Here is a 27,192-nt window from a genome sequence, read left to right as displayed (position 1 = left end):
CACCTTACTTTACAAGCATGGGAAGTGAAAAGAATATTTCATTCATAAATTTATTTACTCATTCAAATAAACGTTATCACATAAAACATACTTGTATCTAATAAGTAGGTACATTTTGTTATCACGGAACAAATAAGTGATCTATTTCTCATAATAATTGCTGTGTAGCACTACATTAGTAGCGATAACACCCTGTATATCACCCGCCGATAGTTATTGAATGAGACTAGTGACCTACCCCATAGACTAATTAACATCAGTATGCCAACAGCACAGTGACTACCTCCCTGGCGCAGTGGTTAGCTCTGTGGTCCCATTAGTTGGTGGTCCTGGGTTCGATTCAGAATTTTATAATTTCTAAATTTCTGGTCTGGTCTGATTACCACCCTACCGATAAAGCCGTGCCGCCAAGCGATTTAGCGTTCTGGTACGATGCCGTGTAGAAACCAATGGGTTTATTAAAAACTGCCATACCCCTTCCTGGTTAGCCCGCTTCCATCTTAGACATCGTCACTTACGACCAGAGATGAGATTGCAGTCAAGGGGTAACTTGTATCTGAATTCAAAAAAGACGTTTAAATAAATAGTTAATCTTTTTCATCATCAACCGATAGACGTCCACAGTAAGTAATATGGATGACGACTACTAGTCAAATCAGCTACTTTTTATCAAACGTCAAAACGCTCGCTTAGTAAGGGAGCTGGTATGAAATTCATAGGCATTTGTCATAAACATTTGATGTAATTTGACGTACTTTTTTAGTTGAATCGATAATTTAAAATGGTTAGTAAACCTAAAACGAATAGCGAACGTGGATTTTACGAATTTCAGAAGACCCTCATTTAATTATTGCTAAGAAATAATTAACAGCCTCAATAGCGCAACAGGTAAAGGGGTAGACTGAGAAACCAAAAGGTCGACGGTTGAAACCCCGCCCTTTGCACTATTGTCGTACCTAAAATTTTGACATTGGTATCATCCCAATTGCCGGGATACGTTGGTTATACTGCGTTAGTCACTCTGTGGCCACCAGCTACCACAGCTAGTAATTCACAATCTTGCAACGCTCGATCGCAATCACGACCGTCATGATCGCATCACGCTGTATATTGGCTATGTAACTCAGTATTATGTACTGGGATGATGGAATTATATGTGATGTGTGATGATCAATCACTACCCATATCATAAATGCAAAAGTCTGTTTGTTTGTTGGTTTGCCCTTCAATCACGCCGCAATGAAGCAACAGTTTGGTTTGATTTTTTGCATGGATATAGTTAAAGAACTGAAGAGTAACATAGGTTACTTTTTATCCCTGAAAATCAAACATTTACTACGGGATTTAAAAAACCTAAATCCAACAAAGTTCCCGGGTTCAGTTAGTTAACAATAAAACGCCAATCGGCATCCAGTTTCTAAACTGAACAATTTCGGCAGAAGGGGCGAGTTTCTTCGGTTATACTGCTTTAGTTACAGGGATGATGGAATCATATGTGATGTGTGATGATCAAATCTAAATATATATAAAAGGAAAAGGTGACTGACTGACTGACTGACTGATCTATCAACGCACAGCTCATACTACTGGACGGATCGGGCTGAAATTTGGCATGCAGGTAGCTATTATGACGTTGGCATCCGCTAAGAAAGGATTTTTGAAAATTCAACGTCTAAGGGGGTGAAATAGGGGTTTGAAATTTTGTGCAGTACACGCGGACGAAGTCGCGGGCATAAGCTAGTTTGCAATATATCGTAAACTTTTATAAAATGTAGGATTTTTTTACAAATTTTTCGCGTTCTTTTTTGCGGTATCATATCAGTTATCATCAGTACTATCATCTGTATTCGTTTTTGCTAGCGCTCTGGTTACACCCTGTACAGTTTAATTCAACAGAAAGTCATACAATTTGAATGGCTCGAATCCCCCTAAAGCGTATCGCGTCGATTTCATTCCACACCGAAGCTGTTTAGTATAATCATCATCCCCTTCCACATTAGGGCGAGATGCGAAAACGGTCCCACCTATACATAACACGGATATACCCCCTAGAACGTACACCTCGCTCAAATGGATGTTCCACAACAAATATGGCGGCTTTTTTTATTATTATTATTTATTATTATTATTTTTAGGGTTTCGTACCTCAAAAGGAAAAAAGGAACCCTTATAAGATCACTTTGCTGTCTGTATGTCTGTCTGTCGCATCTGTCAAGAAACCTATAGGGTCTTAGCGAGTTTTTCTCACTCGCGCAACAAGGTGACAACCGAAATGCTCCAGAAAGCCCAGATTTTAAGGTAGTAATTTAGGTAGGTCTACAAAGAGTAACAAGGCATAAAGATAGACTGCTTGTACCCAGAATCAAACTAACTTTGTTTAGACAAAATGCATTTTGTATGGCGATACAAATATTCAATAATCTACCAACGGCCATGAAAGAAATGACACTTGAAGCTACACGAGTGGTTATTATTTCATTGTTTTTACTCGGTTATTTGACTTCTTAAATTTCAAAGAATGATTATTTGGCGGATAAAGTGTTTGTTGTTAACAATTACTAATCTAAGTACTATAACTAATAATAATTTTAATGATAGCATGTTGACATACTTTTTTCCACTTTTGATGTCTGTTTACATAATATTTTATTAATTTTAATGATTGACATTTTGTAATCGCAATATTTTATTTTGTTTCGTACTCAATATTCTCCTTTAAAATACTGATTATTGATGACTTATTTAAATTAGGTATATATTGGGGCCGATTCTCTTGTACACAATCTCTAAACTAAACTAAATTAACAGGTCTAAATTTAGTGCCATCCTTTTCCGCAAGCAACATTATGAAAGGGATAGCATTAGATTTAGACGTGCCATTTTACTTTAGTTTAGAGATTGTGTACAATGGAATTAGCCACATTATTGACATATTTTATTGTACCTACTTAATAATATTGCACGCCAAACTTGGTAATACACTGTTTCCAAAAAATTTTGTAACACCACTTCACGTGTATTTTTTGCAATAAAAATTATGAATTATGAATTATGAATTAGGTACCTAGTTGGGGAGCTAGAGCACCCCACCTCCAATGTACCTCGGAGATTTGGGTACCTACCCAATGTACCCTAAGTAATGTAGATAAGGTAACCCTAGGGTTACTATTATACAAGTAAGCCTTTGACTGCAATCTCACCTGGTGGCAAGTGATGATGCAGTCTAAGATGGAGCGGGTTAACTTGGAAGGGGTATGACAGTTTTTATTAAAACCCATGCCCCTTTGGTTTCTACTCGCCATCGTACCGATCGTTATCGAACGTTAAATCGCTTATCAGCACGGCTTTTCCGGTAGGATGGCAACTAGCCACGGCCGAAGCCTCCCACCAGACCAGACCAGAAATTTAGAAATTATAAAATTTCAAACTCCTGCCAGGAATCGAACCCGGGACCTCCCACTAATAAGAGCACAGTGCTTACCACTGAGCCAGGGTATGTACAAGGTATGTGCTGTCCGGAAGGAAAGAGGGTTTTCACCTTTAATTATGTAAAGGTAACATGAGCCCAAGAGTGACGTGCGCCGTAGATATCTGTATATTATGTAGAGGAGGTATGTTTGATGTAGGCGCTGTGACCCGCTATGGCTTCCGCTGCCCTAACGCGTATTCGGATCGCCATTTTACATCGGTTTTGTCGGAAATTTTCCACCTATCGTGGCGTTCGGCTAAAACATTTATTGTCCCCGGGGTATTATACACTTATGGAGGTTGTGTGGGTAATCCGAAGCCGTAAACGTCAAATCCTCGCATTACCTACATTACATACTCTACAGTTATTTAATCCTTGCTCGCAATACTACGAGGGTGTATCTACAATGGTACACATACGAGTCTAATAGAAAATTCCAGTCGTGCCATCTATCGGCTGAAGTTATAATCAATCTATCTGCAATCTGTCGATAAGTTACTTATGCATATGTCACACATCAGCTTTACTCACGAACATACTTCCATACTAATATTATAAATGCGAAAGTGTGTTTGTCTGTCCATCTGTCTGTCTGTCCGCTAGCCTTTTACGGCCCATCCGTTCAACCGATCCGCTGCATCATCACTTGCCACTGGGAAATCATTGGGCTTTGTTCCCGAGAAATCAAGCTCGAGAAAACTCGAGAACTCGAGAAATCATATTTGAGTCTATGAAATTATAAAATAAAACGATTTGCGTTTGCCGTTTGTTTTAAATGCAAAAATTTCATTTGATTTTTTTCTAAATAACATGCCAAAAATGGTGCTGTGATTGTAATTTAATTATAAGTTAGGATAAGGTTAACGTTTTCATGTTGAAATTTTTGTTTATTGTTTGTTTTGTTTAAAAGAAAGAAGCTAGAAGTTTTAAGTTGATTTTTTTTCTTTTTAATGCTGTGCTTGTGCTGTAATTGTATATATTACTAGCTGATCCCCGCGGCTTCGCCCGCGTAGATTTAGGTTTTTAAAGATCCCGTATAGCCTATGTCACTCAGGAATAATGTAGCTTTCTACTGGTGAAAGAATTTTTAAAATCGGTTCAGTAGTTCTAAAGATTACCCCCTACAAACAAACTTAACGACATTACCTCTTTATATAATACAACGGACCGTGCAGCAGAAATCTTAATATTTTAATTTCGCCATAACTTCAAAACCAAACGTCCAATTTTAATCATTCAAAGACCAAATATTATCTCCATAAACTGTTCTTAGTGATGAAATCATTTATTTTGATAAGGATTAATAGCATGAGTAAAATAAACGCGTTTAAATGTAGTCCAAAAAAAATTCAAGATTTTTAAATAAAAAAATGGTTGCTGTGCCTCACTCGACATAGATGGGTATAGTGTGTCGCGGACTTTTTTGTAGATATTTATAAGATCTACAATTAATTAGAACATTTTATGGTTCTATCTTTTATAGTTTAGGCAGCGTACGCAAAATAAGTAACTTTTCTGGTTGATTTTTTACACCTTGTGTCCGAAAAACCCAAATATCTTACGGAACCCTATTTTTTTCCAAAATAAAATATAGCCTATGTTACTCGTGGATAATGTAGCTTTCGAATGGTGAAAGAATTTTTAAAATCGGTCCAGTAGTTTTTGAGCCTATTCAGTACAAATAAACAAACAAACAAACAAACAAACAAACAAACAAACAAACAAACAAAGTTTTCCTCTTTATAATATTAGTGTAGATGTAGACAACGGACCGTGCAGCAGAAATCGTAATATTTTAATTTCGCCATAACTTCAAAACCAAACGTCCAATTTTAATCATTCAAAGACCAAATATTATCTCCATAAACTGTTCTTAGTGATGAAATCATTTATTTTGATAAGGATTAATAGCATGAGTAAAATAAACGCGTTTAAATGTAGTCCAAAAAAAATTCAAGATTTTTAAATAAAAAAATGGTTGCTGTGCCTCACTCGACATAGATGGGTATAGTGTGTCGCGGACTTTTTTGTAGATATTTATAAGATCTACAATTAATTAGAACATTTTATGGTTCTATCTTTTATAGTTTAGGCAGCGTACGCAAAATAAGTAACTTTTCTGGTTGATTTTTTACACCTTGTGTCCGAAAAACCCAAATATCTTACGGAACCCTATTTTTTTCCAAAATAAAATATAGCCTATGTTACTCGTGGATAATGTAGCTTTCGAATGGTGAAAGAATTTTTAAAATCGGTCCAGTAGTTTTTGAGCCTATTCAGTACAAATAAACAAACAAACAAACAAACAAACAAACAAACAAACAAACAAACAAAGTTTTCCTCTTTATAATATTAGTGTAGATGTAGACAACGGACCGTGCAGCAGAAATCGTAATATTTTAATTTCGCCATAACTTCAAAACCAAACGTCCAATTTTAATCATTCAAAGACCAAATATTATCTCCATAAACTGTTCTTAGTGATGAAATCATTTATTTTGATAAGGATTAATAGCATGAGTAAAATAAACGCGTTTAAATGTAGTCCAAAAAAAATTCAAGATTTTTAAATAAAAAAATGGTTGCTGTGCCTCACTCGACATAGATGGGTATAGTGTGTCGCGGACTTTTTTGTAGATATTTATAAGATCTACAATTAATTAGAACATTTTATGGTTCTATCTTTTATAGTTTAGGCAGCGTACGCAAAATAAGTAACTTTTCTGGTTGATTTTTTACACCTTGTGTCCGAAAAACCCAAATATCTTACGGAACCCTATTTTTTTCCAAAATAAAATATAGCCTATGTTACTCGTGGATAATGTAGCTTTCGAATGGTGAAAGAATTTTTAAAATCGGTCCAGTAGTTTTTGAGCCTATTCAGTACAAATAAACAAACAAACAAACAAACAAACAAACAAACAAACAAACAAACAAACAAAGTTTTCCTCTTTATAATATTAGTGTAGATGTATAAGTCACAAATGTCAGAATAGCTTATTTTTTTAGTTTTCTTTAAGAAAAAGAAGCTAATTATGTTGAAGACTGTCAATAAAAGTCTTATAATTATTTTGGTACTTTTATTTGAGAGGAAACCACTGAATTTGTTGATTAATCGCATTATTGGAACCGAAGAATATGCAAATCCGTCCGTAAATGTAAATTTCTCGACAACCCGAGAAGACCCGAGAAATTAGCCTCGAGAATTCTCGAGACCCGAGAAATTGATAAGCTCGAGAAATCATGAACCCTACTTGCCACCAGCTCTGATTGCAGCCAAGCGCTAGTCTATAAACTAAAAAAAACCTATCGTTGTCCGTTACCGCAGCGTTACCTAGACACACAAGTCATGTGAGGCTGGTGTCCCGGTAGTAGTAATTGGTACTTGAATCAGTTCGCTTGTATGAGTCTCGGTTAGCTAGCTTGTCATAGAATAACAAAAGATATGTAGATTAGGCACAATACATTCGACAACTTGTCATCCAAAACGTCCTATACATCACGAACCTTATTACGACACAAAGATTTTATCCCCAAACATAATTTATTTTATCCGGAAATATCCTATAATAACACGGCCAGGGCACAATAGGGTTTTAATTCTTGTCCTTTTCTTGTCAGTATCGAATCGGACGGGTGGCATTTTTCGGTTCATAATCCCATATGTCCCATTGAGAGGACAACGAACGGCCGTGGACCATTTTTCATTCAAAGGACAAATATTTGGAAAGTTATTTATACACGTACGGATTCGCAATGATCATCGAATAACAAAGATATTCACAGACAGTAGAGCGGCTGTTGAGATTCCTTTTGTTCGTCAATAATTATAATAATTCATGCTTCACAAAGCTTCCTTCTATTCACAATAATAATTGCGTTGAGTAAAGTGGTGGGTATTAGTAATACAATAATTTTATATGATTTAATAACGATTTTACCTGCTTTTAGAATTTTATGAAAATTTTACAATAAGCCTCAGCATCCACAGCTGCACTCTAGCACCATAAGCCTGCCGATTAAAAATTTAAGTATCAATCATTTTTAAGTACATAGCAAATTGTGGTCATGATTGGTAGTTTTAATTTAATATCTACTAATTGGTGCCCGCGACTTCGTACGCGTGGATTTAGGTTTAAAAACCCGTGGGAACTCTTTGATTTTCCGGGATAAAAAGTAGCCTATGTCAATCTCCAGGTCTTAAACTATACCCATGCAAAAAATCACGTCGATCCCTTGCTTCGTTGCAACGTGATTGAAGGACAAACCAACAAACAAACACACTTTCGCATTTATAAAAAGCGTACAAGCGTTCAAACATAAAACAGAAGAAAATTGTGTTCCAATAATTTAGATTCCAATTATCTGATATGTGACTTTAATGCACATTTGAGAGAGAAATTAAGCCAAATGGCCTATTCTTCTTGACTTATACTTTTTATTACTTTGTCCTTTCTATCAGTAGTTCTCATGAAGGTTGCTTGCTGCTCAATTATTATGATGGTCGCAAGAATCGTTTTTGTTCGCGATAAACGGATGTTTATTTTCGACCGCGATGGATTCAGGTAGTTTCACGAATAAATCTATTATCTACGCTCTATAGATTATATTTATCTTTGACCAGGGTTGCCACCATACATACCTTCAAATATTAAATTCTATCAGAGGAATAATTTTAAACAGGGTCAATTATTTTCATTATTCATCAGTCTATAAGTGTCCACTGCTGGACTTTAACACCTTTTCAAGCTACACAAGCATAACGTCACTTTCTTTTGTTTTCCTAACACCTATCCATCACCTGTAGTATAGTTTTTGCATTTCACGAAGACTAGTGGCTCATTCTTGTATTTAAGTCGTATCGGTATAAGTAAGGTACACTAAATGTGTGTGCGTTTGCGAGCGCTTGCTCGCGACTGATTGGTCCGACATGCACGCACACTTACGCAATGCCCATGTTAACGAGGTAACCACAAGTAAAGTTCACTCGTCTTCGTGAATCGCAAGAACTGTATAAGTCCCGCAAATTGCTATTGCGCTGGAACCATGTTTCATTAACATCGAAATGACGTCATTTTGACGTCAGCCGAAATAAAAATATACCATTAGCTCGAAACTTCAGTCTAGTGCTGACGTCACTAAAATGGTGGCCACGCGTATTAGCTATTTGCGGGAATTATACTTACTTTATTGCCGAAAGGGTTGACGCTACGAAAACGGAACAAGGCAATTATATCAGTGCCTGCCTTTATACCCCTTGTACTTTAATTTAAAAAAAAAAGTGGCAACCCTATTCATGACAATAATAGTCCCGCCCGTTCCCATTGTGATACTCAAAGATCAAAAATCGTATCGAATTAGCTCTGTGCGTAATCTACGCTAATCTAATTTCTTCACACAATGCATGGAAGGGTTTCATCTGCGTATCCGATTTGCGTACAAATGTAGTGATGCCCCACTCACGCGACTTGGATTATCGATACTTTAGCTATACAAGTCCCGCAAATTGCTATTGCGCTGGAACCATGTCTCATTATCATAGAAATGACGTCATTTTGACGTCAGCCGAAATCAAATATACCATCAGCTCGAAACTTCAGTCTAGTGCTGACGTCACTAAAAAGGCGGCCGCGCGCATTAGTAATTTCCGGGACTTATTATGCGAATGACGCTGATGGTACGATATGAGTTTGTTCTACCATAAAGCACATTGTACAGTAGCAGCTTTAATCCTACTACCATCAAGCCTGTGGACTTATCCTTATTCATATATAAAACACAAAAAAGTTTCTACCTATGTGCATTATAGACTTTGAACCATTATTTGGAACCATCCATTATTTGAAAACTGAATTTGTGGTTACCACAAAAAAAAAATTAAATGTGTTTATGTGTGCAAGGCTTGGACGATCTAACCTAGCAAGGCGTCACCAAGATTTGCACCCGTACGTAGTCGAATTTCCTCGGATACGGACCTACTTACGAAGCGATTTGCCTCCTCATATCTAATTGAATCGCTAGGATTTGGAACGCCCTTCCAGCGTCAGTTTTCCCCTCCAGTTAAAATATGGGTATCTTCAATTAAAGAGTGAATAGGCATCTTAGAGTTTAAACTATCGTGAGTGATTTGCATTATACATATCTCACACCCTGCTTTACTCACGTGTTTAGTCGACGTAAGCTCGACTAGTTTCGAACCCATCCGGGGTCCTCTTTCAAAGGGACTCAGGCTGAAGATCTAAGTATAGAGCGCACTTTGACTTTGCTCAGAGTTGAGTTAAAACGAGACAGATTTATGTGAGAGATATACATCTGTCTCGTTTTAACTCTGTCTTAAGCCTAAGCAAAGTCAGAGTGCGCTTTATAGATCTCCTCAGACAGCGCGCCGGTGCCCGCACAGCCTGTGAGACTGACTGAGTAAAGCTGAGTGTGAGATATTATGTATAATGAATAGGCATCTTCTAGGCAAGCGCGCTCCATCTTAGGCTGCATCATCTCTTGCCACCAGGTCTGATTGGAGCCAAGCGCTAGTCTATAAGTAAATAAAAAAGTATCGACAATCGAATGTATCGACAGTTAGACAGCACTACAAGTGAGCGAGTTAACGCGGCTGTAGGCACCGCCCCTCGCCCCTTGACTAGTCAAATCCTCATTTATAAGCCATCACAGTTTTTTACGCGTGCAATATCCAATAAGTCAGGGTTTTTTCGACACGTCAAGTCTGATGGATAACCATGTGAGCGTACCGGTTGTTATTAACATGAACCAACTTGGTTGGACCGACATGGTCTTTTTGATGTTGGACGTTGGATCAGTATCGTCAAACTTGGACCCACTGATACTTCTACACTAACGGCGGTTACGCACTCCTCCGATCCGAGTCCGCGAAAATATGTACATTACTTTTGGTTTTGTATGGGAGCTTATGACATCAGACATGACGTCATAAGCTCCCGTACATAACATTCACGGACTCGGATCGGATGAGAGCGTAACCGGCGTAAGGCTACTTTGGATGCGTTTTCATAAGAATTTGATTCGTGTGAAACGCACTTTTACACCTTTCAAGTAGGTATAGTTCGCGACAGGTCGAGATGGCAAATGGTACGCCACGCACACCCACACGTCACCCGCGGTATCCCGCGCCGGGTTAGCCCTGGGGCTGTGCGGGTGTGCGGGGCACCCTCACCCCGACTGCCATCTCAACCTGCGCTTACTATTGGTACTTGCTATTGGAGCACGCAGACCGGGTGTAAGCTCGCACCCAGTCGGCGAACTCAAAAAAAAAATTTTGTGAGTGAACTTTCATCCAAAAAGCTACACTTATGGCTCATAATCAACAAACATTACGAAAAATTATTTCACAACCTTATCAAGTTGATTAATTTTAACCCGCATTCGTTCTGACATTCAAATCCTAACCAACTAATAACGAGATAGTTTGCGACGTCAATCTTGACAATTCTTGTAGTGGTGTCAAATTAGACATCTCAAGATGAGTACTGACCGTTCACTATAACTTGTCCCCTGCCGCTATGTTGGCACCATTGCTTTCATTGCTTTATTCCTTAGAACTTAGGGTTACTTATTGTGTGATTTACAGTGTTGCCAACATGACGTCAGGGGACAAGTTATAGAGAACAGTCTGCAATAAAAAAATGCATTTCTTTCGATTTACGATTTCAATATTATACAGAACCAGTATTCTCTCTAACATTTCAATCGTACCGTATAAGTCCGTATTTTAGTGAAGTCAGCACTAGACTGAAGTTTCGAGCTGATGGTATATTTTTATTTCGGTTGACGTCAAAATGACGTCATTTCGATGTTAATGAGACATGATTCCAGCGCAATAGCAATTTGCGGGACTTATTCTCAACTGCAATTTGTGATGTCTAACCTAACTTCATTATATTTACAAAAATGTGTCAAAATTGACGTCACAAATGTACGCCTATTTTATAGCTACGATTTTGATATCGCTGTAAATCAGGGCTGTCTCGTCGAGTAACTGAACCATGGTCAATCATCGAAGTTGGTTTATCAATTACGTTTTTAGTACACAGACGTATTCGCACGTGGTAGTGAAACAAATAACGACTTTATGTCTATGACTTAAAGACATCGTATCGCATACCGCGCGTGAATGCATCAGTGTACTAAAGGCTTTAATAGCTTCGATCAAATATAATATTATATACTTACCTACTAAGTATTACGGATTACTAATTAAAGCTGTATACGTGGGTGAAAAGTTACACAATAACGACTTCTTTGTATAACAACGCATTAGACTTTTTATTCCGAACAAAAATGCTTGCAATGCAAGAAAAGATTGCTTAAACACTTGATGTCACAGTGCCATACATTTTAACTAATTTATGGACACGATTTTTGTTCGGAATGGTTGTTCCACACATAATTTAATACATCAATTCACGTCGGGTTCCTATATTCAATCTAACTGTAATCTGTCGTAGGTACAACTTTGTAATTTTCAAAAAGGCCATAAACTTTTTGACATTAACAACGTTGCCAAGTAACATATCCTTAGATTATTACAGATTTACAGATAGATTGAATGAATATAGGAACCTGACGTGAGTCTATCGTCACCTTGACATTCAAAAGAAGAAGATAATGTGTAACTATACAACCGCTTTACAACATTTATTAGTGAGAGAGTTAAGCTGAAATCTATAGAGCGTACCTTAACTTTGCTCAAACTCTACTTAAAACGAGTCAGACTTCTTCAGACTGACATGAGTCCACTCGTTTTAATTGTCTCTCAAGTCTGAGCAAAGTCAAAGTATTGTTCTATACTTAGATTTCAGCCGTCCGGCTAAAATTAATATTCAACCCTATCTGCTATCTGTCGATAAGTTGTTACATACTTCTTTTTTGACAATTAACGACGTCACTATCGACAGATCATGGATAGATTGATCATTAGAATCCGTTAGTATATAGTATAGTTATTTGATCGAAGGTTAATAGCACGGAATCTTGCATTGCGATTGTGCTCTGCGCACGGAGGCCTCCATGTGTTTATTTTGACTTGTGTATATGTGATTCGTGTGTATGTGCCTGCAATAGCGAATGTGAAAACGCGCCATAAAGGCATTTCAAAATTTACAACTTACAGAGCACCATATCGACAGCCTCCAACAGTCCGCCGCCGACGCAGGCGGGCATGAGCGGCGCGGCGCGGCCCAGCTCGCCGGCCGCGCCCAGCGCGCGCTGCTGCGACACCGGCCGCCCTATATTCCAGGACCCGCTCACGGGGCAGACGGTCTGCTCGTGCCAGTACGAGTTCCTCAACTACCAGCGGCTGGCGTCCGGCGTGCCGCTGTCCATGTACAGCGCGCCGTACCCGGACGCGGCGGCCGCGGCGGGCATGGCTGCCTACTTCCCCGCGCTCGCGGCGGACCAGCCCCCCTTCTACGCTAACACGGTACGTACCATACTTAACTATATAATATATTACGACAAATTTAGGCTAAGTGTATGCTGAGACGCAGGTGACGCAGTTCAGAGAAGTTCTGACCTCCCTGGCGCAATGGTAAGCGCTGTGGTCTCATTAGTGGGAGGTCCCGGGTTCGATTCCTGGCAGGGGTTTGGAATATAATTTCTAAATCTCTGGCCTGGTCTGGTGGGAGGCTGCCGCCGTGGCTAGTTACCACCCTACCGGCAAAACCGTCCGCCAAGCGATTTAGCGTTGGTCGGCAATCGGGGTGGGGACGCCTCACACACCCGCACAGCCCCCGCGGTAACCCGGTACCCGGTTTTGATTTATCATGCATATAATGTCGTAAAAATACGACTGCAGTACGGAACTCTCGGTGTGCGAGTCAAGCTCGCACTTGGCCGGATTTTCCGTTCAAATTGTATAACATAGCTTAATCATCGCCGCGTTCGTCGCGTTGTATAGGTACTTACTTACGTTAATTAGCAAACATCTGCGTCAACTATTAATTAATTAATAAACATAATTATATATTGACCATATTCCGTTACTTTAAAGGCCAACGCACGAACAAACATAAGTTCTCTTGTAGATTATTATAGATTTCTAGATAAGCGATGTATTTTTTACGAGGCGAGGTTTTCTTGGAATCTCGTCGTTAACGCGTTTGAAACAACTCTTTAGTATGTTTCGCGCTATCTTGCCAATATCAGTCGATCTATGATAATATCTTACTAACCGTTGCCGGCGACTACGTCTCCCTGTGCCACGGCGATAATGTCATGGGTGAATTGTTTTTTTCAGGGTTCCGTACCTCAAAAGGAAAAACGGAACTCTTATAGAATCACTTCGTTGTCTGTCTGTCTGTCTGTCTGTCTGTTCGTCTGTCTGTCTAGAAACTTACAGGGTACTTCCCGTTGACCTAGAATCATGAAATTTGGCAGGTAGGTAGATCTTATATAGCTGACATTTGGGGAAACTTTAGAATCAGATTTCGGCTTTGTAGAGCGTTGTCTCTGTCGCTCATACCTATGTGACGTTTTGTCGGTCTCCACGACAGAGACCACCCGATTCTCTAGTCTCTCTCTAAACTAAATTTAGAGTATCTGCATCCTTTTCTTTTTACTAATGCTAAAAAAGGAACGGAACATGACTTTCACATTTAAAGACTCTAAATTTTAGTGCACAATAGAAATTTAAACAGTAGGTTTGCGACTGCGCCCTAAAATCACGGGTTTTACCATCTAAAAATTAAATTTAGAACTGTCAAACTGTGTCTGTCCTTTTCATATTACATTAGTAAGAAGAGCATGCGAATACTCTAAAATTAGGTTGTGCTCAGAATCAGTGCCAATGCCGCTTTCTCTTTCTAAAGATGCCTACCCATCTTGCGTAAATTAATTTGTAGAATACAATCACAGAATATAGTAATATTATACTGTACAAATAATAATTAAAAATATATTCATTTGTTACGTAGGTACATATTATGTCGTACAAAAATACGATTACAATCAATTTTTCCAGAAGGAATTAAAATTTTATTTATTTTATTTATTTTAATATTTTATTGCACACAACACAAGTAAACATAATAAAAAACTTACAAGGACCTTAATGTAATAGCTGTAGCATGCAAAGGCGGCCTTATCGCTAAAGCCTTTTTTTTTGAAATTTTCCTTTGTCTTATCTAAAACTACTTGCCTACAGCATTTTTACAACAAACAAACATAAGTTACAGTTTCTGTAGCAGTATGTAATACAAGTATATTTTATAGGTTGATAGAAATAGATAGATATTAATTATTTAGAATACCGGCCCAACTCAGAGATCGTAATCTTTGGAAAACTTTATCAAAATTCAACATTTGGTCGATGATAAAATTTTAATATGCATTCGTATTATAGTAAATTCTTATATTAATGTTATTTTTAGATAATTTATTAAAATTTATAGTGTTAACACCTATATAAATATCTGCCCAGCAGGATTCACACCTGATTGTAATATGATTAAAAAATAATGACCCAAAAACAGAATCATTAAAATCATTCACAATGATTATTCTAAGCGGCGCAAAGTTGCCTGTCTATTGGTAGGTATTCTACAGGATACCTATATTTCGGAGAGTGTGCCAAAGAACTTTTCAACCTGGCTCCTCCTTCACCTTTCTACTATCGTATCGGTATCGCCAAGGTCTGTACCCGTACGTAGTAGAAATTCCACGGATACGAAGCGATTTGCCTCCTCATTTCAAATTCGAACCGCTCAAAATTTAGAACACTCTTCCAGCATCAGTTTTCCCCTCCAATCATAATATGTGTCAAGTCAAGTCAAGAGTGAATAGGCATCTTCTAGGTAAGCGCGCTTCATCTTCAGCTGCATCATCACTTGCCACCAGGTCTAATTGCAGTCAAGGGCTAACTTGTATCTGAATAAATAAAAAATCACAATGGGCAGGGCACAGAAAGCGCAGCGTTGGAGGACCCCGCAAATTGGCTGTTGATAATGATGATGATGATGAAAAGTTAAACTTGAACCTCTGTATTAATCAAAGATGATAGGTACACAATGAATATAAAGTCACATTATAAGTATTTGTTTTTATGCTAAAACAGATTTTTTATCGACCATAATATTCACAAGTTCTCAAATATGTTCGTTAATTAATGTTAATGTGATATTTATAAGATAATTGTATTTAAATTCAATCATTTCCATAATGACTTGAGAACGAAGTCATTAAATTAAACACATAACCTTAAAGAGCTCTATTAAATGATTCGTACATAGCTTATCACAAATGTTTGATAAGCGAACAGGCGCGCGACATGTTTTTGTCACAGGCGGTGCTTGTGCTCAAACTCAAATTATTTATTCAAAACTAGCTGCCCTGGCAAAATTCGTTCCGCCTAACAGTCGATTCAAATTTTTAAAAAATTTCTCTCCGTAAGAACCATCCTCGTACTTCAAGGAATATTATAAAAAATCGGTTCAGCTGTTCTCGAGATTTGCGATGAGCAACACATTTAGTGATTCTTTTTTATATTATAGAGAGGTAAAATTTTACGCTTCCTGATTGTCAAAATTTTTATTTGTAAGATGATATAGTGGTGATAATCAATACGTAATCAGTGCGTTCCACACGCGCTCAGGTCTGAGAAGAGCCCACAACAAACTCAGCCGGGACTCAGGTCTCGGGTTTGATTCCCCGCGGAGTCAATACTCTATTTGGATAAGTATAGATCTAATTTATTTCGCTCATATAATAATAATAGGTGGCGCGCTCTTGGGTAGGCCTAAATCTTGGGAAGGCCTATGTCCAGCTGTGAAGTGTGAACGCAAACAGGCTGATTGATTAATTGATTAATTGATATATAATATAATAATTTGAAGATAATCTAAGAAAGTTAAGTAACTAGCTTATGCGACTTCATCCGTGTGGACTACACAAATTTCAGACCTCTATTTCACCCCCTTAACTACTCTAACCTTGTATCTATCTAGATTTCTAAGCCTAAGCTAGATAAAAAAAATCAGTCAAGTGCGAGTCGGACTCGCACACGACGGGTTCCGTACCACCGTACAAGAAATTACACTTTTAATTTTTTTATTTTCATGGCGGTCGTTTTGAATATTTTTTTTATTTAGTTGTTTCAACTCTCTACCTACTACGTTTCATGAGATACAGCCCGCTGACTGACAGACAGACGGATCGACAGCGGAGGTTTAGTAGGTAATAGGGTCCCGTTGGCATCCTTCGGGTACGGAACCCTAAAAAAGGACCTGTTATTAAGATATTAAATCCGGCTAAGGTGGAAAACAACTTTTTGTCCGTGGTAGGTACCTACATGTGAACATACATCAACGGATTACGATTCTAATTTATTCGTGTTCTTTATACTCGAGAGCTTACCCTGCCGTCTTCTTACACGGGGTCATATTTTGAGATGGGACAGTGAGGCGAGCACTGTATATTAGAGGGAATAATCTCTATATATAAAAATGAATCGCTGAATGTGTTGCTGATCGCAAATCTCGAGAACAGCTGAACCGATTTCGCTATCCTTTTATCATAATATTTCTTGAAGTACGGGGATGGTTCTTACGGAGAGAATTTTTTTTAAAATTTCCTGAAAAAGAATCGCCTGTTACCTCATACCTGTTAGGCGGTACGAAGTTCGCCGGGGCAGCTAGTATGGAATAAAAAAAAACCGGCCAAGTGCGAGTCACGCTCGCGCAATGAGGGTTCCGTACTACAGTCGTATTTTTTCGACATTTTGCAAGATAATTAAAAAACTATGATGCATAAAAAGAAATAAAAATATTTTTTAGAATGTACAGATGAAGACCTTTCATATGATACCCCACTTGATATAGTCACTCACTTCGAAAGTTGAAAATACTAATTATTAGTTTATGACCACAATTTAATTTTTTTGTGTGATCTAACCCTAAATTCACGGTTTTCAGATTTTTCCCCAAATGTCAGCTATAAGATCTACCTACCTGCCAAATTTCATGATTCTCGGGAAGTGCCCTGTAGGTTTCTTGACAGACAGACGGACAGTCAGACAGACAGATAGACAGACAGACAGACAACAAAGTGAACATGAACGTCACGCTCGCTGTGGACAGAAGGTGATTGATGACGTCACGGGGCGTAAACAGCAAATATTTTTATAGTTTTTTAACATAAGAAGTCGGTTAAAAATAGAGTAATTCAGCGGGAAATATTTTTATGTTAAAATATTTGTCGTTTACGCCTTGTGGCGTCATTGACGCAATTTTTTTTTTAATTTCTTTATGTGTACTTTCCGTGGCACCAAATAAACACGTTTTCTTTATTTTTCTTCTTTCTTTCTGATATCATATCAAGTGACTATTGCAATTTCGTTGGTGGCTCAATGCACCCATATCCATTTCTATACTTTAATAGGCAGATATTATAAATGTGAGTGTGTTTTATATCCCGGAAAATCAAAGAGTTCCCGCGGAATTTTGAGAGGCCCATCCGTTTAACCGATTTATATGACAGTTTTCAGTGTCTCTACACTGAAGTGTCTATACACTGAAAACTGTTTGTTGTACACGGGGACTGACTACGGAGTCATTCCCATTGTTCAGACCAATCTGAACAGTGGGATATTTTGATTTACGCGCACTATATTGCCACATCTCAAAATCCCACCCTGTATACGGCACTCCGTGAGGGATGTATGGTACGACTGTTTTGACATTGGATCCTAATTATTTGTAGGTAATGCCTTTCACGGCAGTGAATGAAAGGGACGGTATAATAAAACTTATGGTAGCACTGGACTTTTAATCCCTTTTATAATATGATACGATCTTCAAGATTAATAACTGGGCTATAGTGCGTAGGTATCAGAACTCATATAGGATAGGATTCCGTAATCCATACTAATATTATAGATGTATGTATGTATGTATATAAAGTATATACATACGTATATATGCACCACAGAAACACAAATGACAGGTTACAAAAAGAAATCTTAATAAGTAGGTACAAAAAGGCGGTCTTATCGCTAAATAGCGATCTCTTCCAGACAACCTTAACGCTAGGGAGAAAACGAACAAATGGACAATGGGAGGTGGTGTAAAATAAACCTAAATACCAATAGCTAAATAAACTAAACCATATAATAAGAATATAAAATACATATTGTTAATACACTAATACATACAAATAAAGTATAATAGACATACATAAGACTACATAGATATATATACACATATAGATGTGATAAATATAGGTAGATAAAATGTGTCTGTCTGTCTGCTAGCTTTTCACGGTCCATCCGTTTAACCGATTTCGATGAAATTCGGTACAGACATAGCTTCCCGGAGAAGGACATGGACTATATTGATCCCGATAAATCAAAGAGTTCCCACGGGATTTGAACAAACCTAAATCCACGCGGACGAAGTCGCGGGCATCATCTAGTCATGCTTATAAAAAATATCTTACAGTAAACCAATAAGAATTGCGAAGCTGAAGTGGCAATGGGTAGGGCACCATAGTTTGGAAAACCGATAGACGTTGGGGTCTGGCGACTTCGCACCGGAAGACGCAGCGTTGGGATACCCCCACTAGGCAGGCGCACATCAGACGAGTCGCAGGGGGCCGCTGGATTCAGGCGGCGCAAGACCGTGGCTTGTGGATGTTCTTACTAATGTAATACGAAAAGAACAGACACAGTTTGACAGGTTTAAATTTAATTTAGAGCTGTCAAACCTCGTTACTTCAGCTACTAGTCGCGAGTCTATTGTTTAAATTTGTAGCGTGCACTAAACTTTAGAGTCTTTAAATCATAAATTCATGTTCTGTCCTTTTTTAGCAATATTAAAAAGAAAAAGATGAAGAGACTCAAAAGATTTCGAGAAAGACAGAATCGAGGCCAATTGTTAAAGCGTATAACATTGTCATCTTTTTTCCACTCGCTGTTTTAAAAAGTGTATACAAATCATCATCATCATCATGATCAACCCATCACCGGATCACTACAGAGCACGGGTCTCCTCTCAGAGTGAGAAGGGTCTGGCCATAGTCTACCACGCTGTCTATGTGCGGATTGGTAGACTTCACACACCTTTGAGAACATTATGGAGAATTCTCAGACATGCAGGTTTCCTCATTATGTTTTCCTGCACCGTTAAAGCAAGTGATATTTAATTACGTAAAACGCACCTAACCCCGAAAAGTTAGCGGTGCGTGCCCGGGATCGAACCCTCGACCTCTGATTAGAAGGCGGACGTCCTAACCACTAGGCTATAGGATATCCTAGAAGCCTAATACAAATAACCTACACAAAATAATTTAATTTTGACTTGGACTAACGTGTGTGTCTGTGTAGGGCCCCTTCCGACCCCGCGTTTGCGTGTCAACATAACCATAGAACGGATTATGGAACTATTCGCCCCATAAAAATATTCCCCGTTGAACATATTATTATACGTTAATGGGATTATGGGGATCCATTAAAATTATGGTGTTGCCACCAATAAAGATTAAGTATCAACTTTTTTCGACCGCAATGCTTGAAGAATTCCTTGATTGTATTTAAAAACAACAAAATATAACCCACTAGATAGAATAGAATATATTTTTATTCAAGTAAACTTTTACAGGTGACTATCCAACAACTGACTATCAAAAAACTTTATTACCTATTTTGAATAAATTATTTGACTTTGTCTTTGGTGCTTTTGAATCGTCAATTAATAATCTCATTCTAAAGGTCGATGTACATTATTTTTTGCCGCGTACTGTAAGTGAAAACGAATCATCTTACTTTTAATTTGAAGTTTCAACACACATCTAACCACTAGGTATGTTATACAGGTAAAACGGATGTGTGCGTGGATGTTCGTCGAATTAGTCAAAACTGTCGTGAATATTAACAGCGTTCGTTGAATTATGATGTCGTTAACTAAACTATTAGGAGCCGTGTGTGTGTGTGTGTGTGTGTGTGTGCCCGTTGTTTATTTTCGGACTACTTCATCGAACCTATAAATTATAAGTTTTTCAATACGATACACTTCCTGTGTCACCATGTGTGCCAAAGGTAAAATTTTATTCCCGATATTTACTACCCATATCATAAAAGCGAAAGTTTGTTTGTTTATTGGTTTTTTTGTTTGTTCTTCAATCACGTCGCAATGGAGCGAAGGATAGATATGATTTTTTTCATGGATAAAGTTAAAGTGAACCTGGAGAGTGACTTCGGCTACATTTTATCTTGGAAAAGCAAACGGATTTTGAAAAACCTAAATTCACGTGGTTAAAACGTGTTATTTCTCGTACGATGTTACGGAACCCTTTATATGCGTGTCCGACTCGCACTTGACCAGTTTTTTTAATGAGCTATGTCAGAAGATTCGCTCCGTCCGCGTCGTCCTTTCAACTCACCTCGACCTTCATTTCTCTACGACGGAGGTCACTGGCTCGCTTCGCTCGTCACCTCCCTCTTTCCACTCGGCCTCGTAGCTTCATTCAGAACTACCTTCACGAGCTTTAGTCTTCGAATTTGCAAAAACACTCTAGAGGTCAAACAACAGACAAGACTGCGTGAAGTCGGGGTGAACAGATTTCGTTTGGGACTATACTTAAGAGACACCTAGTTCGGTTACCAAAAGCATGCTAAAAGAAAAAGAAAAGTAAAAAGCTTAAGAGGCGGCTGCACCTCCTCCCACTTGCACCTCTCCAATATATATATATATATATATATATTTAAATAAAATAGCGAGCAAACGAGCAGGCGGGTCACCTGATGTTAAGTGATTACCGCCGCCCATGAACATTTGCAGTACCAGAGGAACCACCAATGCGTTGCCGGCCTTTCAGGAATTTGTTGGATCCGAGGATTGCACTCTAATCTATCTGCTGTCCACCAGAACCTAGAGATAGAAGAGGCGCATTTACTTTTTCTAACTAACTCAGTGTTATGTGCGATTTAAGTAATTAAATATCACGGTGAAGGTTAACATCATGAAGAAACCTGCATGTCAGAGAGTTCTTTTTTTTATTCAGATACAAGTTAGCCCTTGACTGCAATCTCACCTGATGGTAAGTGACGATGCAGTCTAAGGTGGGAGCGGGCTAACCTGGAAGGAGGAACCACTCTGAGAGGAGACCCGTGCTCTGTAGTGAGCCGGCGATGGGTTGATCACGATGATGATGATGATGATACGTTTTCGTGTCCATTCTTGCTGTTCACTGTGGGCACGAAAGACTGCCCAAGTCACAAAACAAAGTTAAACCCACACAATAGTCGCATTTTAAAAGTAGATGCAGCTATGAAAAGTCAAGACGTAATGATAAATTGTTCACGGGCGAAAAACTGGTCAACTGCGACTCGGACTCGCACACGAAGGGTTCCATCCATACCATCGTACAAAATAATAATAATATGTAGATACTTTTTACTTTTTAGGGTTCCGTACCTCAAAACGAAAAACGGAACACTTATAGGATCACTTTGTTGTCTGTCAAGAAACCTACAGGGTATACTTACTTCCCGTTGACCTAGAATCATGAAATTTGGCAGGTACTCAGAATAAGAAAGGTCTGGCCATAGTCTACCACGCTGGCCATATGTGGATTGGCAGACTTAACACACTTTTGAGAACATTGTAGAGAACTCTCAGGCATGCAGGTTTCCTCACGATGTTTTCCTTCACTGTTAAAGCAAGTGATATTTAATTGCTCAGTACGCACATACGCGAAAAGTTAGAGATGCGTGCCCGGAATCGAACTCTGAACCTCCCGTCCAGGAGGTCTACATTTTAACCACAACGCTGTCACCGCTTTAGTATCTAGTTTAGATAGAAGCCAAGCTAAGTGGACGTGTCTACAAAATGTAGGTACATGTCTAAAATCTGGACGCACCTAAAGCAGAGTGGGGAACTCTCGGATTGATCCTGAATCGACATCCGTGAAATGAAAGATACCTAGTTATTCCATACTACCTAGCGTGAAATGTAGGTAACATTTGACACTTGCCAGTGTAGGTGAAGCCAGTTACGTAAGCGGCAACCAGAAGGATTTTTGAAGGAAACGAAGATAGGCTTTTACTAAATTTATATTCTTAAATCTTTACATTTTAACTTAACCTAACGTCTGCACTCTGCACCGAGGTTAGATGCAGAGTTTTACATGGTGACGACCTAAATCTAATCTAACCTAACTAAGAGACTGCGTCGAGGTGTGACGACAGACTGCCCCTCTTCACATCTCTCACTTGGTTTAAATACCTTAATGTTAAAATATAGCTAAATCCCAATTCGTTGCGGAGTCACGTATGGCAATGAGGTAGTTTCTTGCTGACGGAGCGCTGGACTTATGACCTAGTGACTTAGCCTTCCAAGATGGTTTGCTGCGTAAGTGATTTGAACTAGGTTATCGTTAGGATATGTAACAAGCCCCAACGTTTTGTTATAACTGTCCTTGACTGTGCCTAACGTTTCTGTGTTTGACTACGGATCCCTAATAAAAAGGTGCATACAAAAAAGCTTCCATTGAACGTTACAACTCTGGAGTCGGTATAGTTAACACTTTCGCCGGCGATGATAAATGATAATGCCTCGTGAATGATTGAATCATCGTCGGGACATGTGCAGTGTGCTAGGCCCTTTTCACACCTCCGTCGGTTTTACTACCACCACCACTGTAATAAAACGTATAATACTATGATTACCGACATACAGACCTACCGTCCCTAACCTCGACACTTCATCATGATCAACCCATCGCCGGCTCACTACAGAGCACGGGTCTCCTCTCAGAGTGAAAAGGGTTTTGGCCATAGACTACCATGCTGGCCATGTGCGGATTGGTAGACTTCACACACCTTTGAGAACATTATGGAGAACTCTCAGGCATGCAGGTTTCCTCACGATGCTTTCCTTCACCGTTAAAGCAAGTGATATTTAATTAAAAAACGCACATAACGGTGCGTGCCCGGCATCGGCAACCCCCGACCTCCGATTAGAAGGCGGACGTCCTAACTACTAGGCTATCACAGCTTACGCTGAAATATTATAGTAAAATTTTTGTCTGTCGCTTGGTATATTTTACTTCTAACGAGCTGGTTAATGGATAAAACATATTTTATATTCAATTTAATATGACATTAAATATATTGCATATGGGTTGCATAAAAAATTTCAGTCTAGGATGATTTATTAATAATAATATTTTTTTAATCATTTCACAAATTCCATTCCAATCGAAAGTATGAAGCCCATAGAATATGCAAACGTTAGGTTAATGAAATAAATGTTTATTTTCATTTAACTTTTATTCATTAACGGGGTGCAAGTTACTAGTATCGATTTACCTGTTTATACCTGCCTACCCGGGGAAAAATAACGTTTGCATATTCTATGGGCTTCATACTTTCGATTGGTATGGAATTTGTCAACAAACCGGTGAAATTATTAAAACTTTTTTTTAAAAATTATTAATTAATCATATACTGGACTGAATTGTTTTAGGCAACCCATATGCAATATATTTATTGACATATTAAATTGAATATAAAATACGTTTCATCCATTAACCAGCTCGGTGAAGGTCGTCTTATATCGGGATCTTAGACCATGAACAATCGCTTCAGTACTGAGTGAACATACATAATATTATTTAGTACTATCACACGAGTAGATAGGGATATCTACTCGTGTGCTATCACACGAGTAGATATTCTACTCGTGTGGTACTTATTATATATTCTGTGTCACAAGTTTCGTCACTGGCAGTAAGCGAACCGTTGCTCGTCGGGCGCGATACCAGCGGCCCTACCGCGGTTGTTTGACAGCTACAATGTCACGATCGCAATCATCTCTGATTGGTTAATGCTCGCTCACTATTGGCCACAATGCATTGTTGCAACAAGAATCGCACAAATTCAGCCAATCAGAACAATTGAGATTGTAATAATGATTGATGCAGGTTTTAGACAATCGCCCTGCAGGAGTCGCGGGTCTGATTTCCTGCCGGTCCGCAATTTTTGATAATAATGTATTTAAATTGTCTATCAGTGATTTAGATAAAAACTCTGTATGAACGATTGAAAAGTCTGTCGAGGTATGTTCGTGGGACCTTTTCACACCTTCGCTCGTCGAGAAGTTTTACCACACCGTCATATATTACTGTGTTGGTTGCTTTTATGTTGTTATGATCATTATCATTCACAGTCACCCACGAGCGCAGCGGGCGGCGCAACATCCGTAGCTTTCTTCTCTCTCTCTCTCTCTCTATTGTATTACTCACTGCTGAAGGTCGTGGCCTTTTCTAATATTCATCATGAATGTATGTACTTTTATTGTTCACCACGAAATTAATTAGGCAAGATAAAGTTGGAAACTAAAACCAGGGTATGATCTATCTTCATTCCAAATTTCAGCCAAATCCGTCCAGTAGTTTTTGCGTGAAGGAGTAACAAACATACACACACAGTCACACATACAAACTTTCGCCTTTATGATATTAGTCGGGATCTGTGGAACAAACAATTGGCATTTATAGTATGAGTACTATAAATGCACAGGGTTCAAAGCAGTAGTTAGGAAGGTACCCACTTACACACTTACTCGTAGAGCATTAAGCTATTTCAATTACGGTAACTATTGCTTGGGTAAGCAGTGCTTTTATGTCTCTATGAGCTGCACGTCACTGGTAATGACTAATGATTATTTAATTTTCAACCTAATTCAAACCGTTAAATATTAACAGTTTCTATTATTACATTTGTTAAGGTTTATTTAAAGTCGTTCCGGGTAACAAATGGGACCACCCGGGATAGATCGTTTGATCGTTCTACATGGTACTTGGACAAATGTGTCTCTAAAACAAATATTTTAACATTAAATATAGTGCTTCTTCTCCTTTTTCCTTGTCAAATCCTTGGTTCTTTTTAGGGTTCCGTACCTCAAAAGGAATCCTTATAGGACCTTATAATCGAAAAATCTGAAATAATCATGGTCAACAGAAGTTTTTTGGTTCATGATCAAAGGTTATTTTAAAGATCTCGGGTTTACTTTTTACACTCGTACCAATGATAGCAGAGGTCGATGCAACAAAGAGCGACAGCAGAGTGAACAGAGTGAGCAGAGTGAGGGAACTCTTGTTTGATCCTGAATCGATGATATGTCAAGTATTAGGAGGACTACCTGCGTCAATATACCTATTAACATTTGACGCTGGTCGGTGACGTCGAAGCCTCGACGTTTCGTTTGAAGTTCCCTAACTGTCGTGAACTGTGTTTTCAGTGTGTATCTCGGGTTTTTACACCCGCACCAATGATATCAGAGGTCGCTGCAACAAAGAGCGACAGCAGAGTGAACTAGATTGAGGGAACTCTCGATTTGATTCTAAAGGCTACTAGGCTATTTATTTGACGCCAGTCAGTGACGTCGAAGCCTCGAAGTTTCGTCAGAAGTTCCCTAACTGTCGTGAGCTGTGTTTTCAGTGTGTATCTCGGGTTTTTACACCCGCACCAATGATATCAGAGGTCGCTGCAACAAAGAGCGACAGTAGAGTGAACTAGATTGAGGGAACTCTCGATTTGATTCTGAAGGCTACTAGGCTATTTATTTGACGCCAGTCAGTGACGTCGAAGCCTCGAAGTTTCGTCAGAAGTTCCCTAACTGTCGTGAGCTGTGTTTTCAGTGTGTATCTCGGGTTTTTACACCCGCACCAATGATATCAGAGGTCGCTGCAACAAAGAGCGACAGTAGAGTGAACTAGATTGAGGGAACTCTCGATTTGATTCTAAAGGCTACTAGGCTATTTATTTGACGCCAGTCAGTGACGTCGAAGCCTCGAAGTTTCGTCAGAAGTTCCCTAACTGTCGTGAGCTGTGTTTTCAGTGTGTATCTCGGGTTTTTACACCCGCACCAATGATATCAGAGGTCGCTGCAACAAAGAGCGACAGTAGAGTGAACTAGATTGAGGGAACTCTCGATTTGATTCTGAAGGCTACTAGGCTATTTATTTGACGCCAGTCAGTGACGTCGAAGCCTCGAAGTTTCGTCAGAAGTTCCCTAACTGTCGTGAGCTGTGTTTTCAGTGTGTATCTCGGGTTTTTACACCCGCACCAATGATATCAGAGGTCGCTGCAACAAAGAGCGACAGTAGAGTGAACTAGATTGAGGGAACTCTCGATTTGATTCTGAAGGCTACTAGGCTATTTATTTGACGCCAGTCAGTGACGTCGAAGCCTCGAAGTTTCGTCAGAAGTTCCCTAACTGTCGTGAGCTGTGTTTTCAGTGTGTATCTCGGGTTTTTACACCCGCACCAATGATATCAGAGGTCGCTGCAACAAAGAGCGACAGCAGAGTGAACTAGATTGAGGGAACTCTCGATTTGATTCTAAAGGCTACTAGGCTATTTATTTGACGCCAGTCAGTGACGTCGAAGCCTCGAAGTTTCGTCAGAAGTTCCCTAACTGTCGTGAGCTGTGTTTTCAGTGTGTATCTCGGGTTTTTACACCCGCACCAATGATATCAGAGGTCGCTGCAACAAAGAGCGACAGTAGAGTGAACTAGATTGAGGGAACTCTCGATTTGATTCTGAAGGCTACTAGGCTATTTATTTGACGCCAGTCAGTGACGTCGAAGCCTCGAAGTTTCGTCAGAAGTTCCCTAACTGTCGTGAGCTGTGTTTTCAGTGTGTATCTCGGGTTTTTACACCCGCACCAATGATATCAGAGGTCGCTGCAACAAAGA

At 39.0% G+C, this 27,192-nt stretch overlaps 1 protein-coding gene across 2 annotated transcripts in view; it reads left to right on the top strand.

The window, feature by feature from the left end:
• mirr (iroquois-class homeodomain protein mirror) overlaps positions 1 to 27,192 on the top strand; it is a 157,079-nt gene that overhangs the window by 45,611 nt on the left and 84,276 nt on the right. The window contains exon 2 of one of the 2 annotated variants that reach the window (XM_034983538.2): positions 12,615 to 12,923. In XM_034983538.2, coding sequence (XP_034839429.1) covers positions 12,615 to 12,923 — 309 coding nt within the window. The remainder of the gene's footprint in view (positions 1 to 12,614; positions 12,924 to 27,192) is intronic. The other variant, XM_069508701.1, reaches the window with a different exon arrangement.

The sequence above is a fragment of the Maniola hyperantus genome, chromosome Z (assembly GCF_902806685.2).
Source record: "Maniola hyperantus chromosome Z, iAphHyp1.2, whole genome shotgun sequence".
NCBI lineage: Eukaryota > Metazoa > Arthropoda > Insecta > Lepidoptera > Nymphalidae > Maniola > Maniola hyperantus.
Note: the sequence above shows the minus strand (reverse complement) of the source record. Positions and strands in the feature narration are given on the sequence as shown.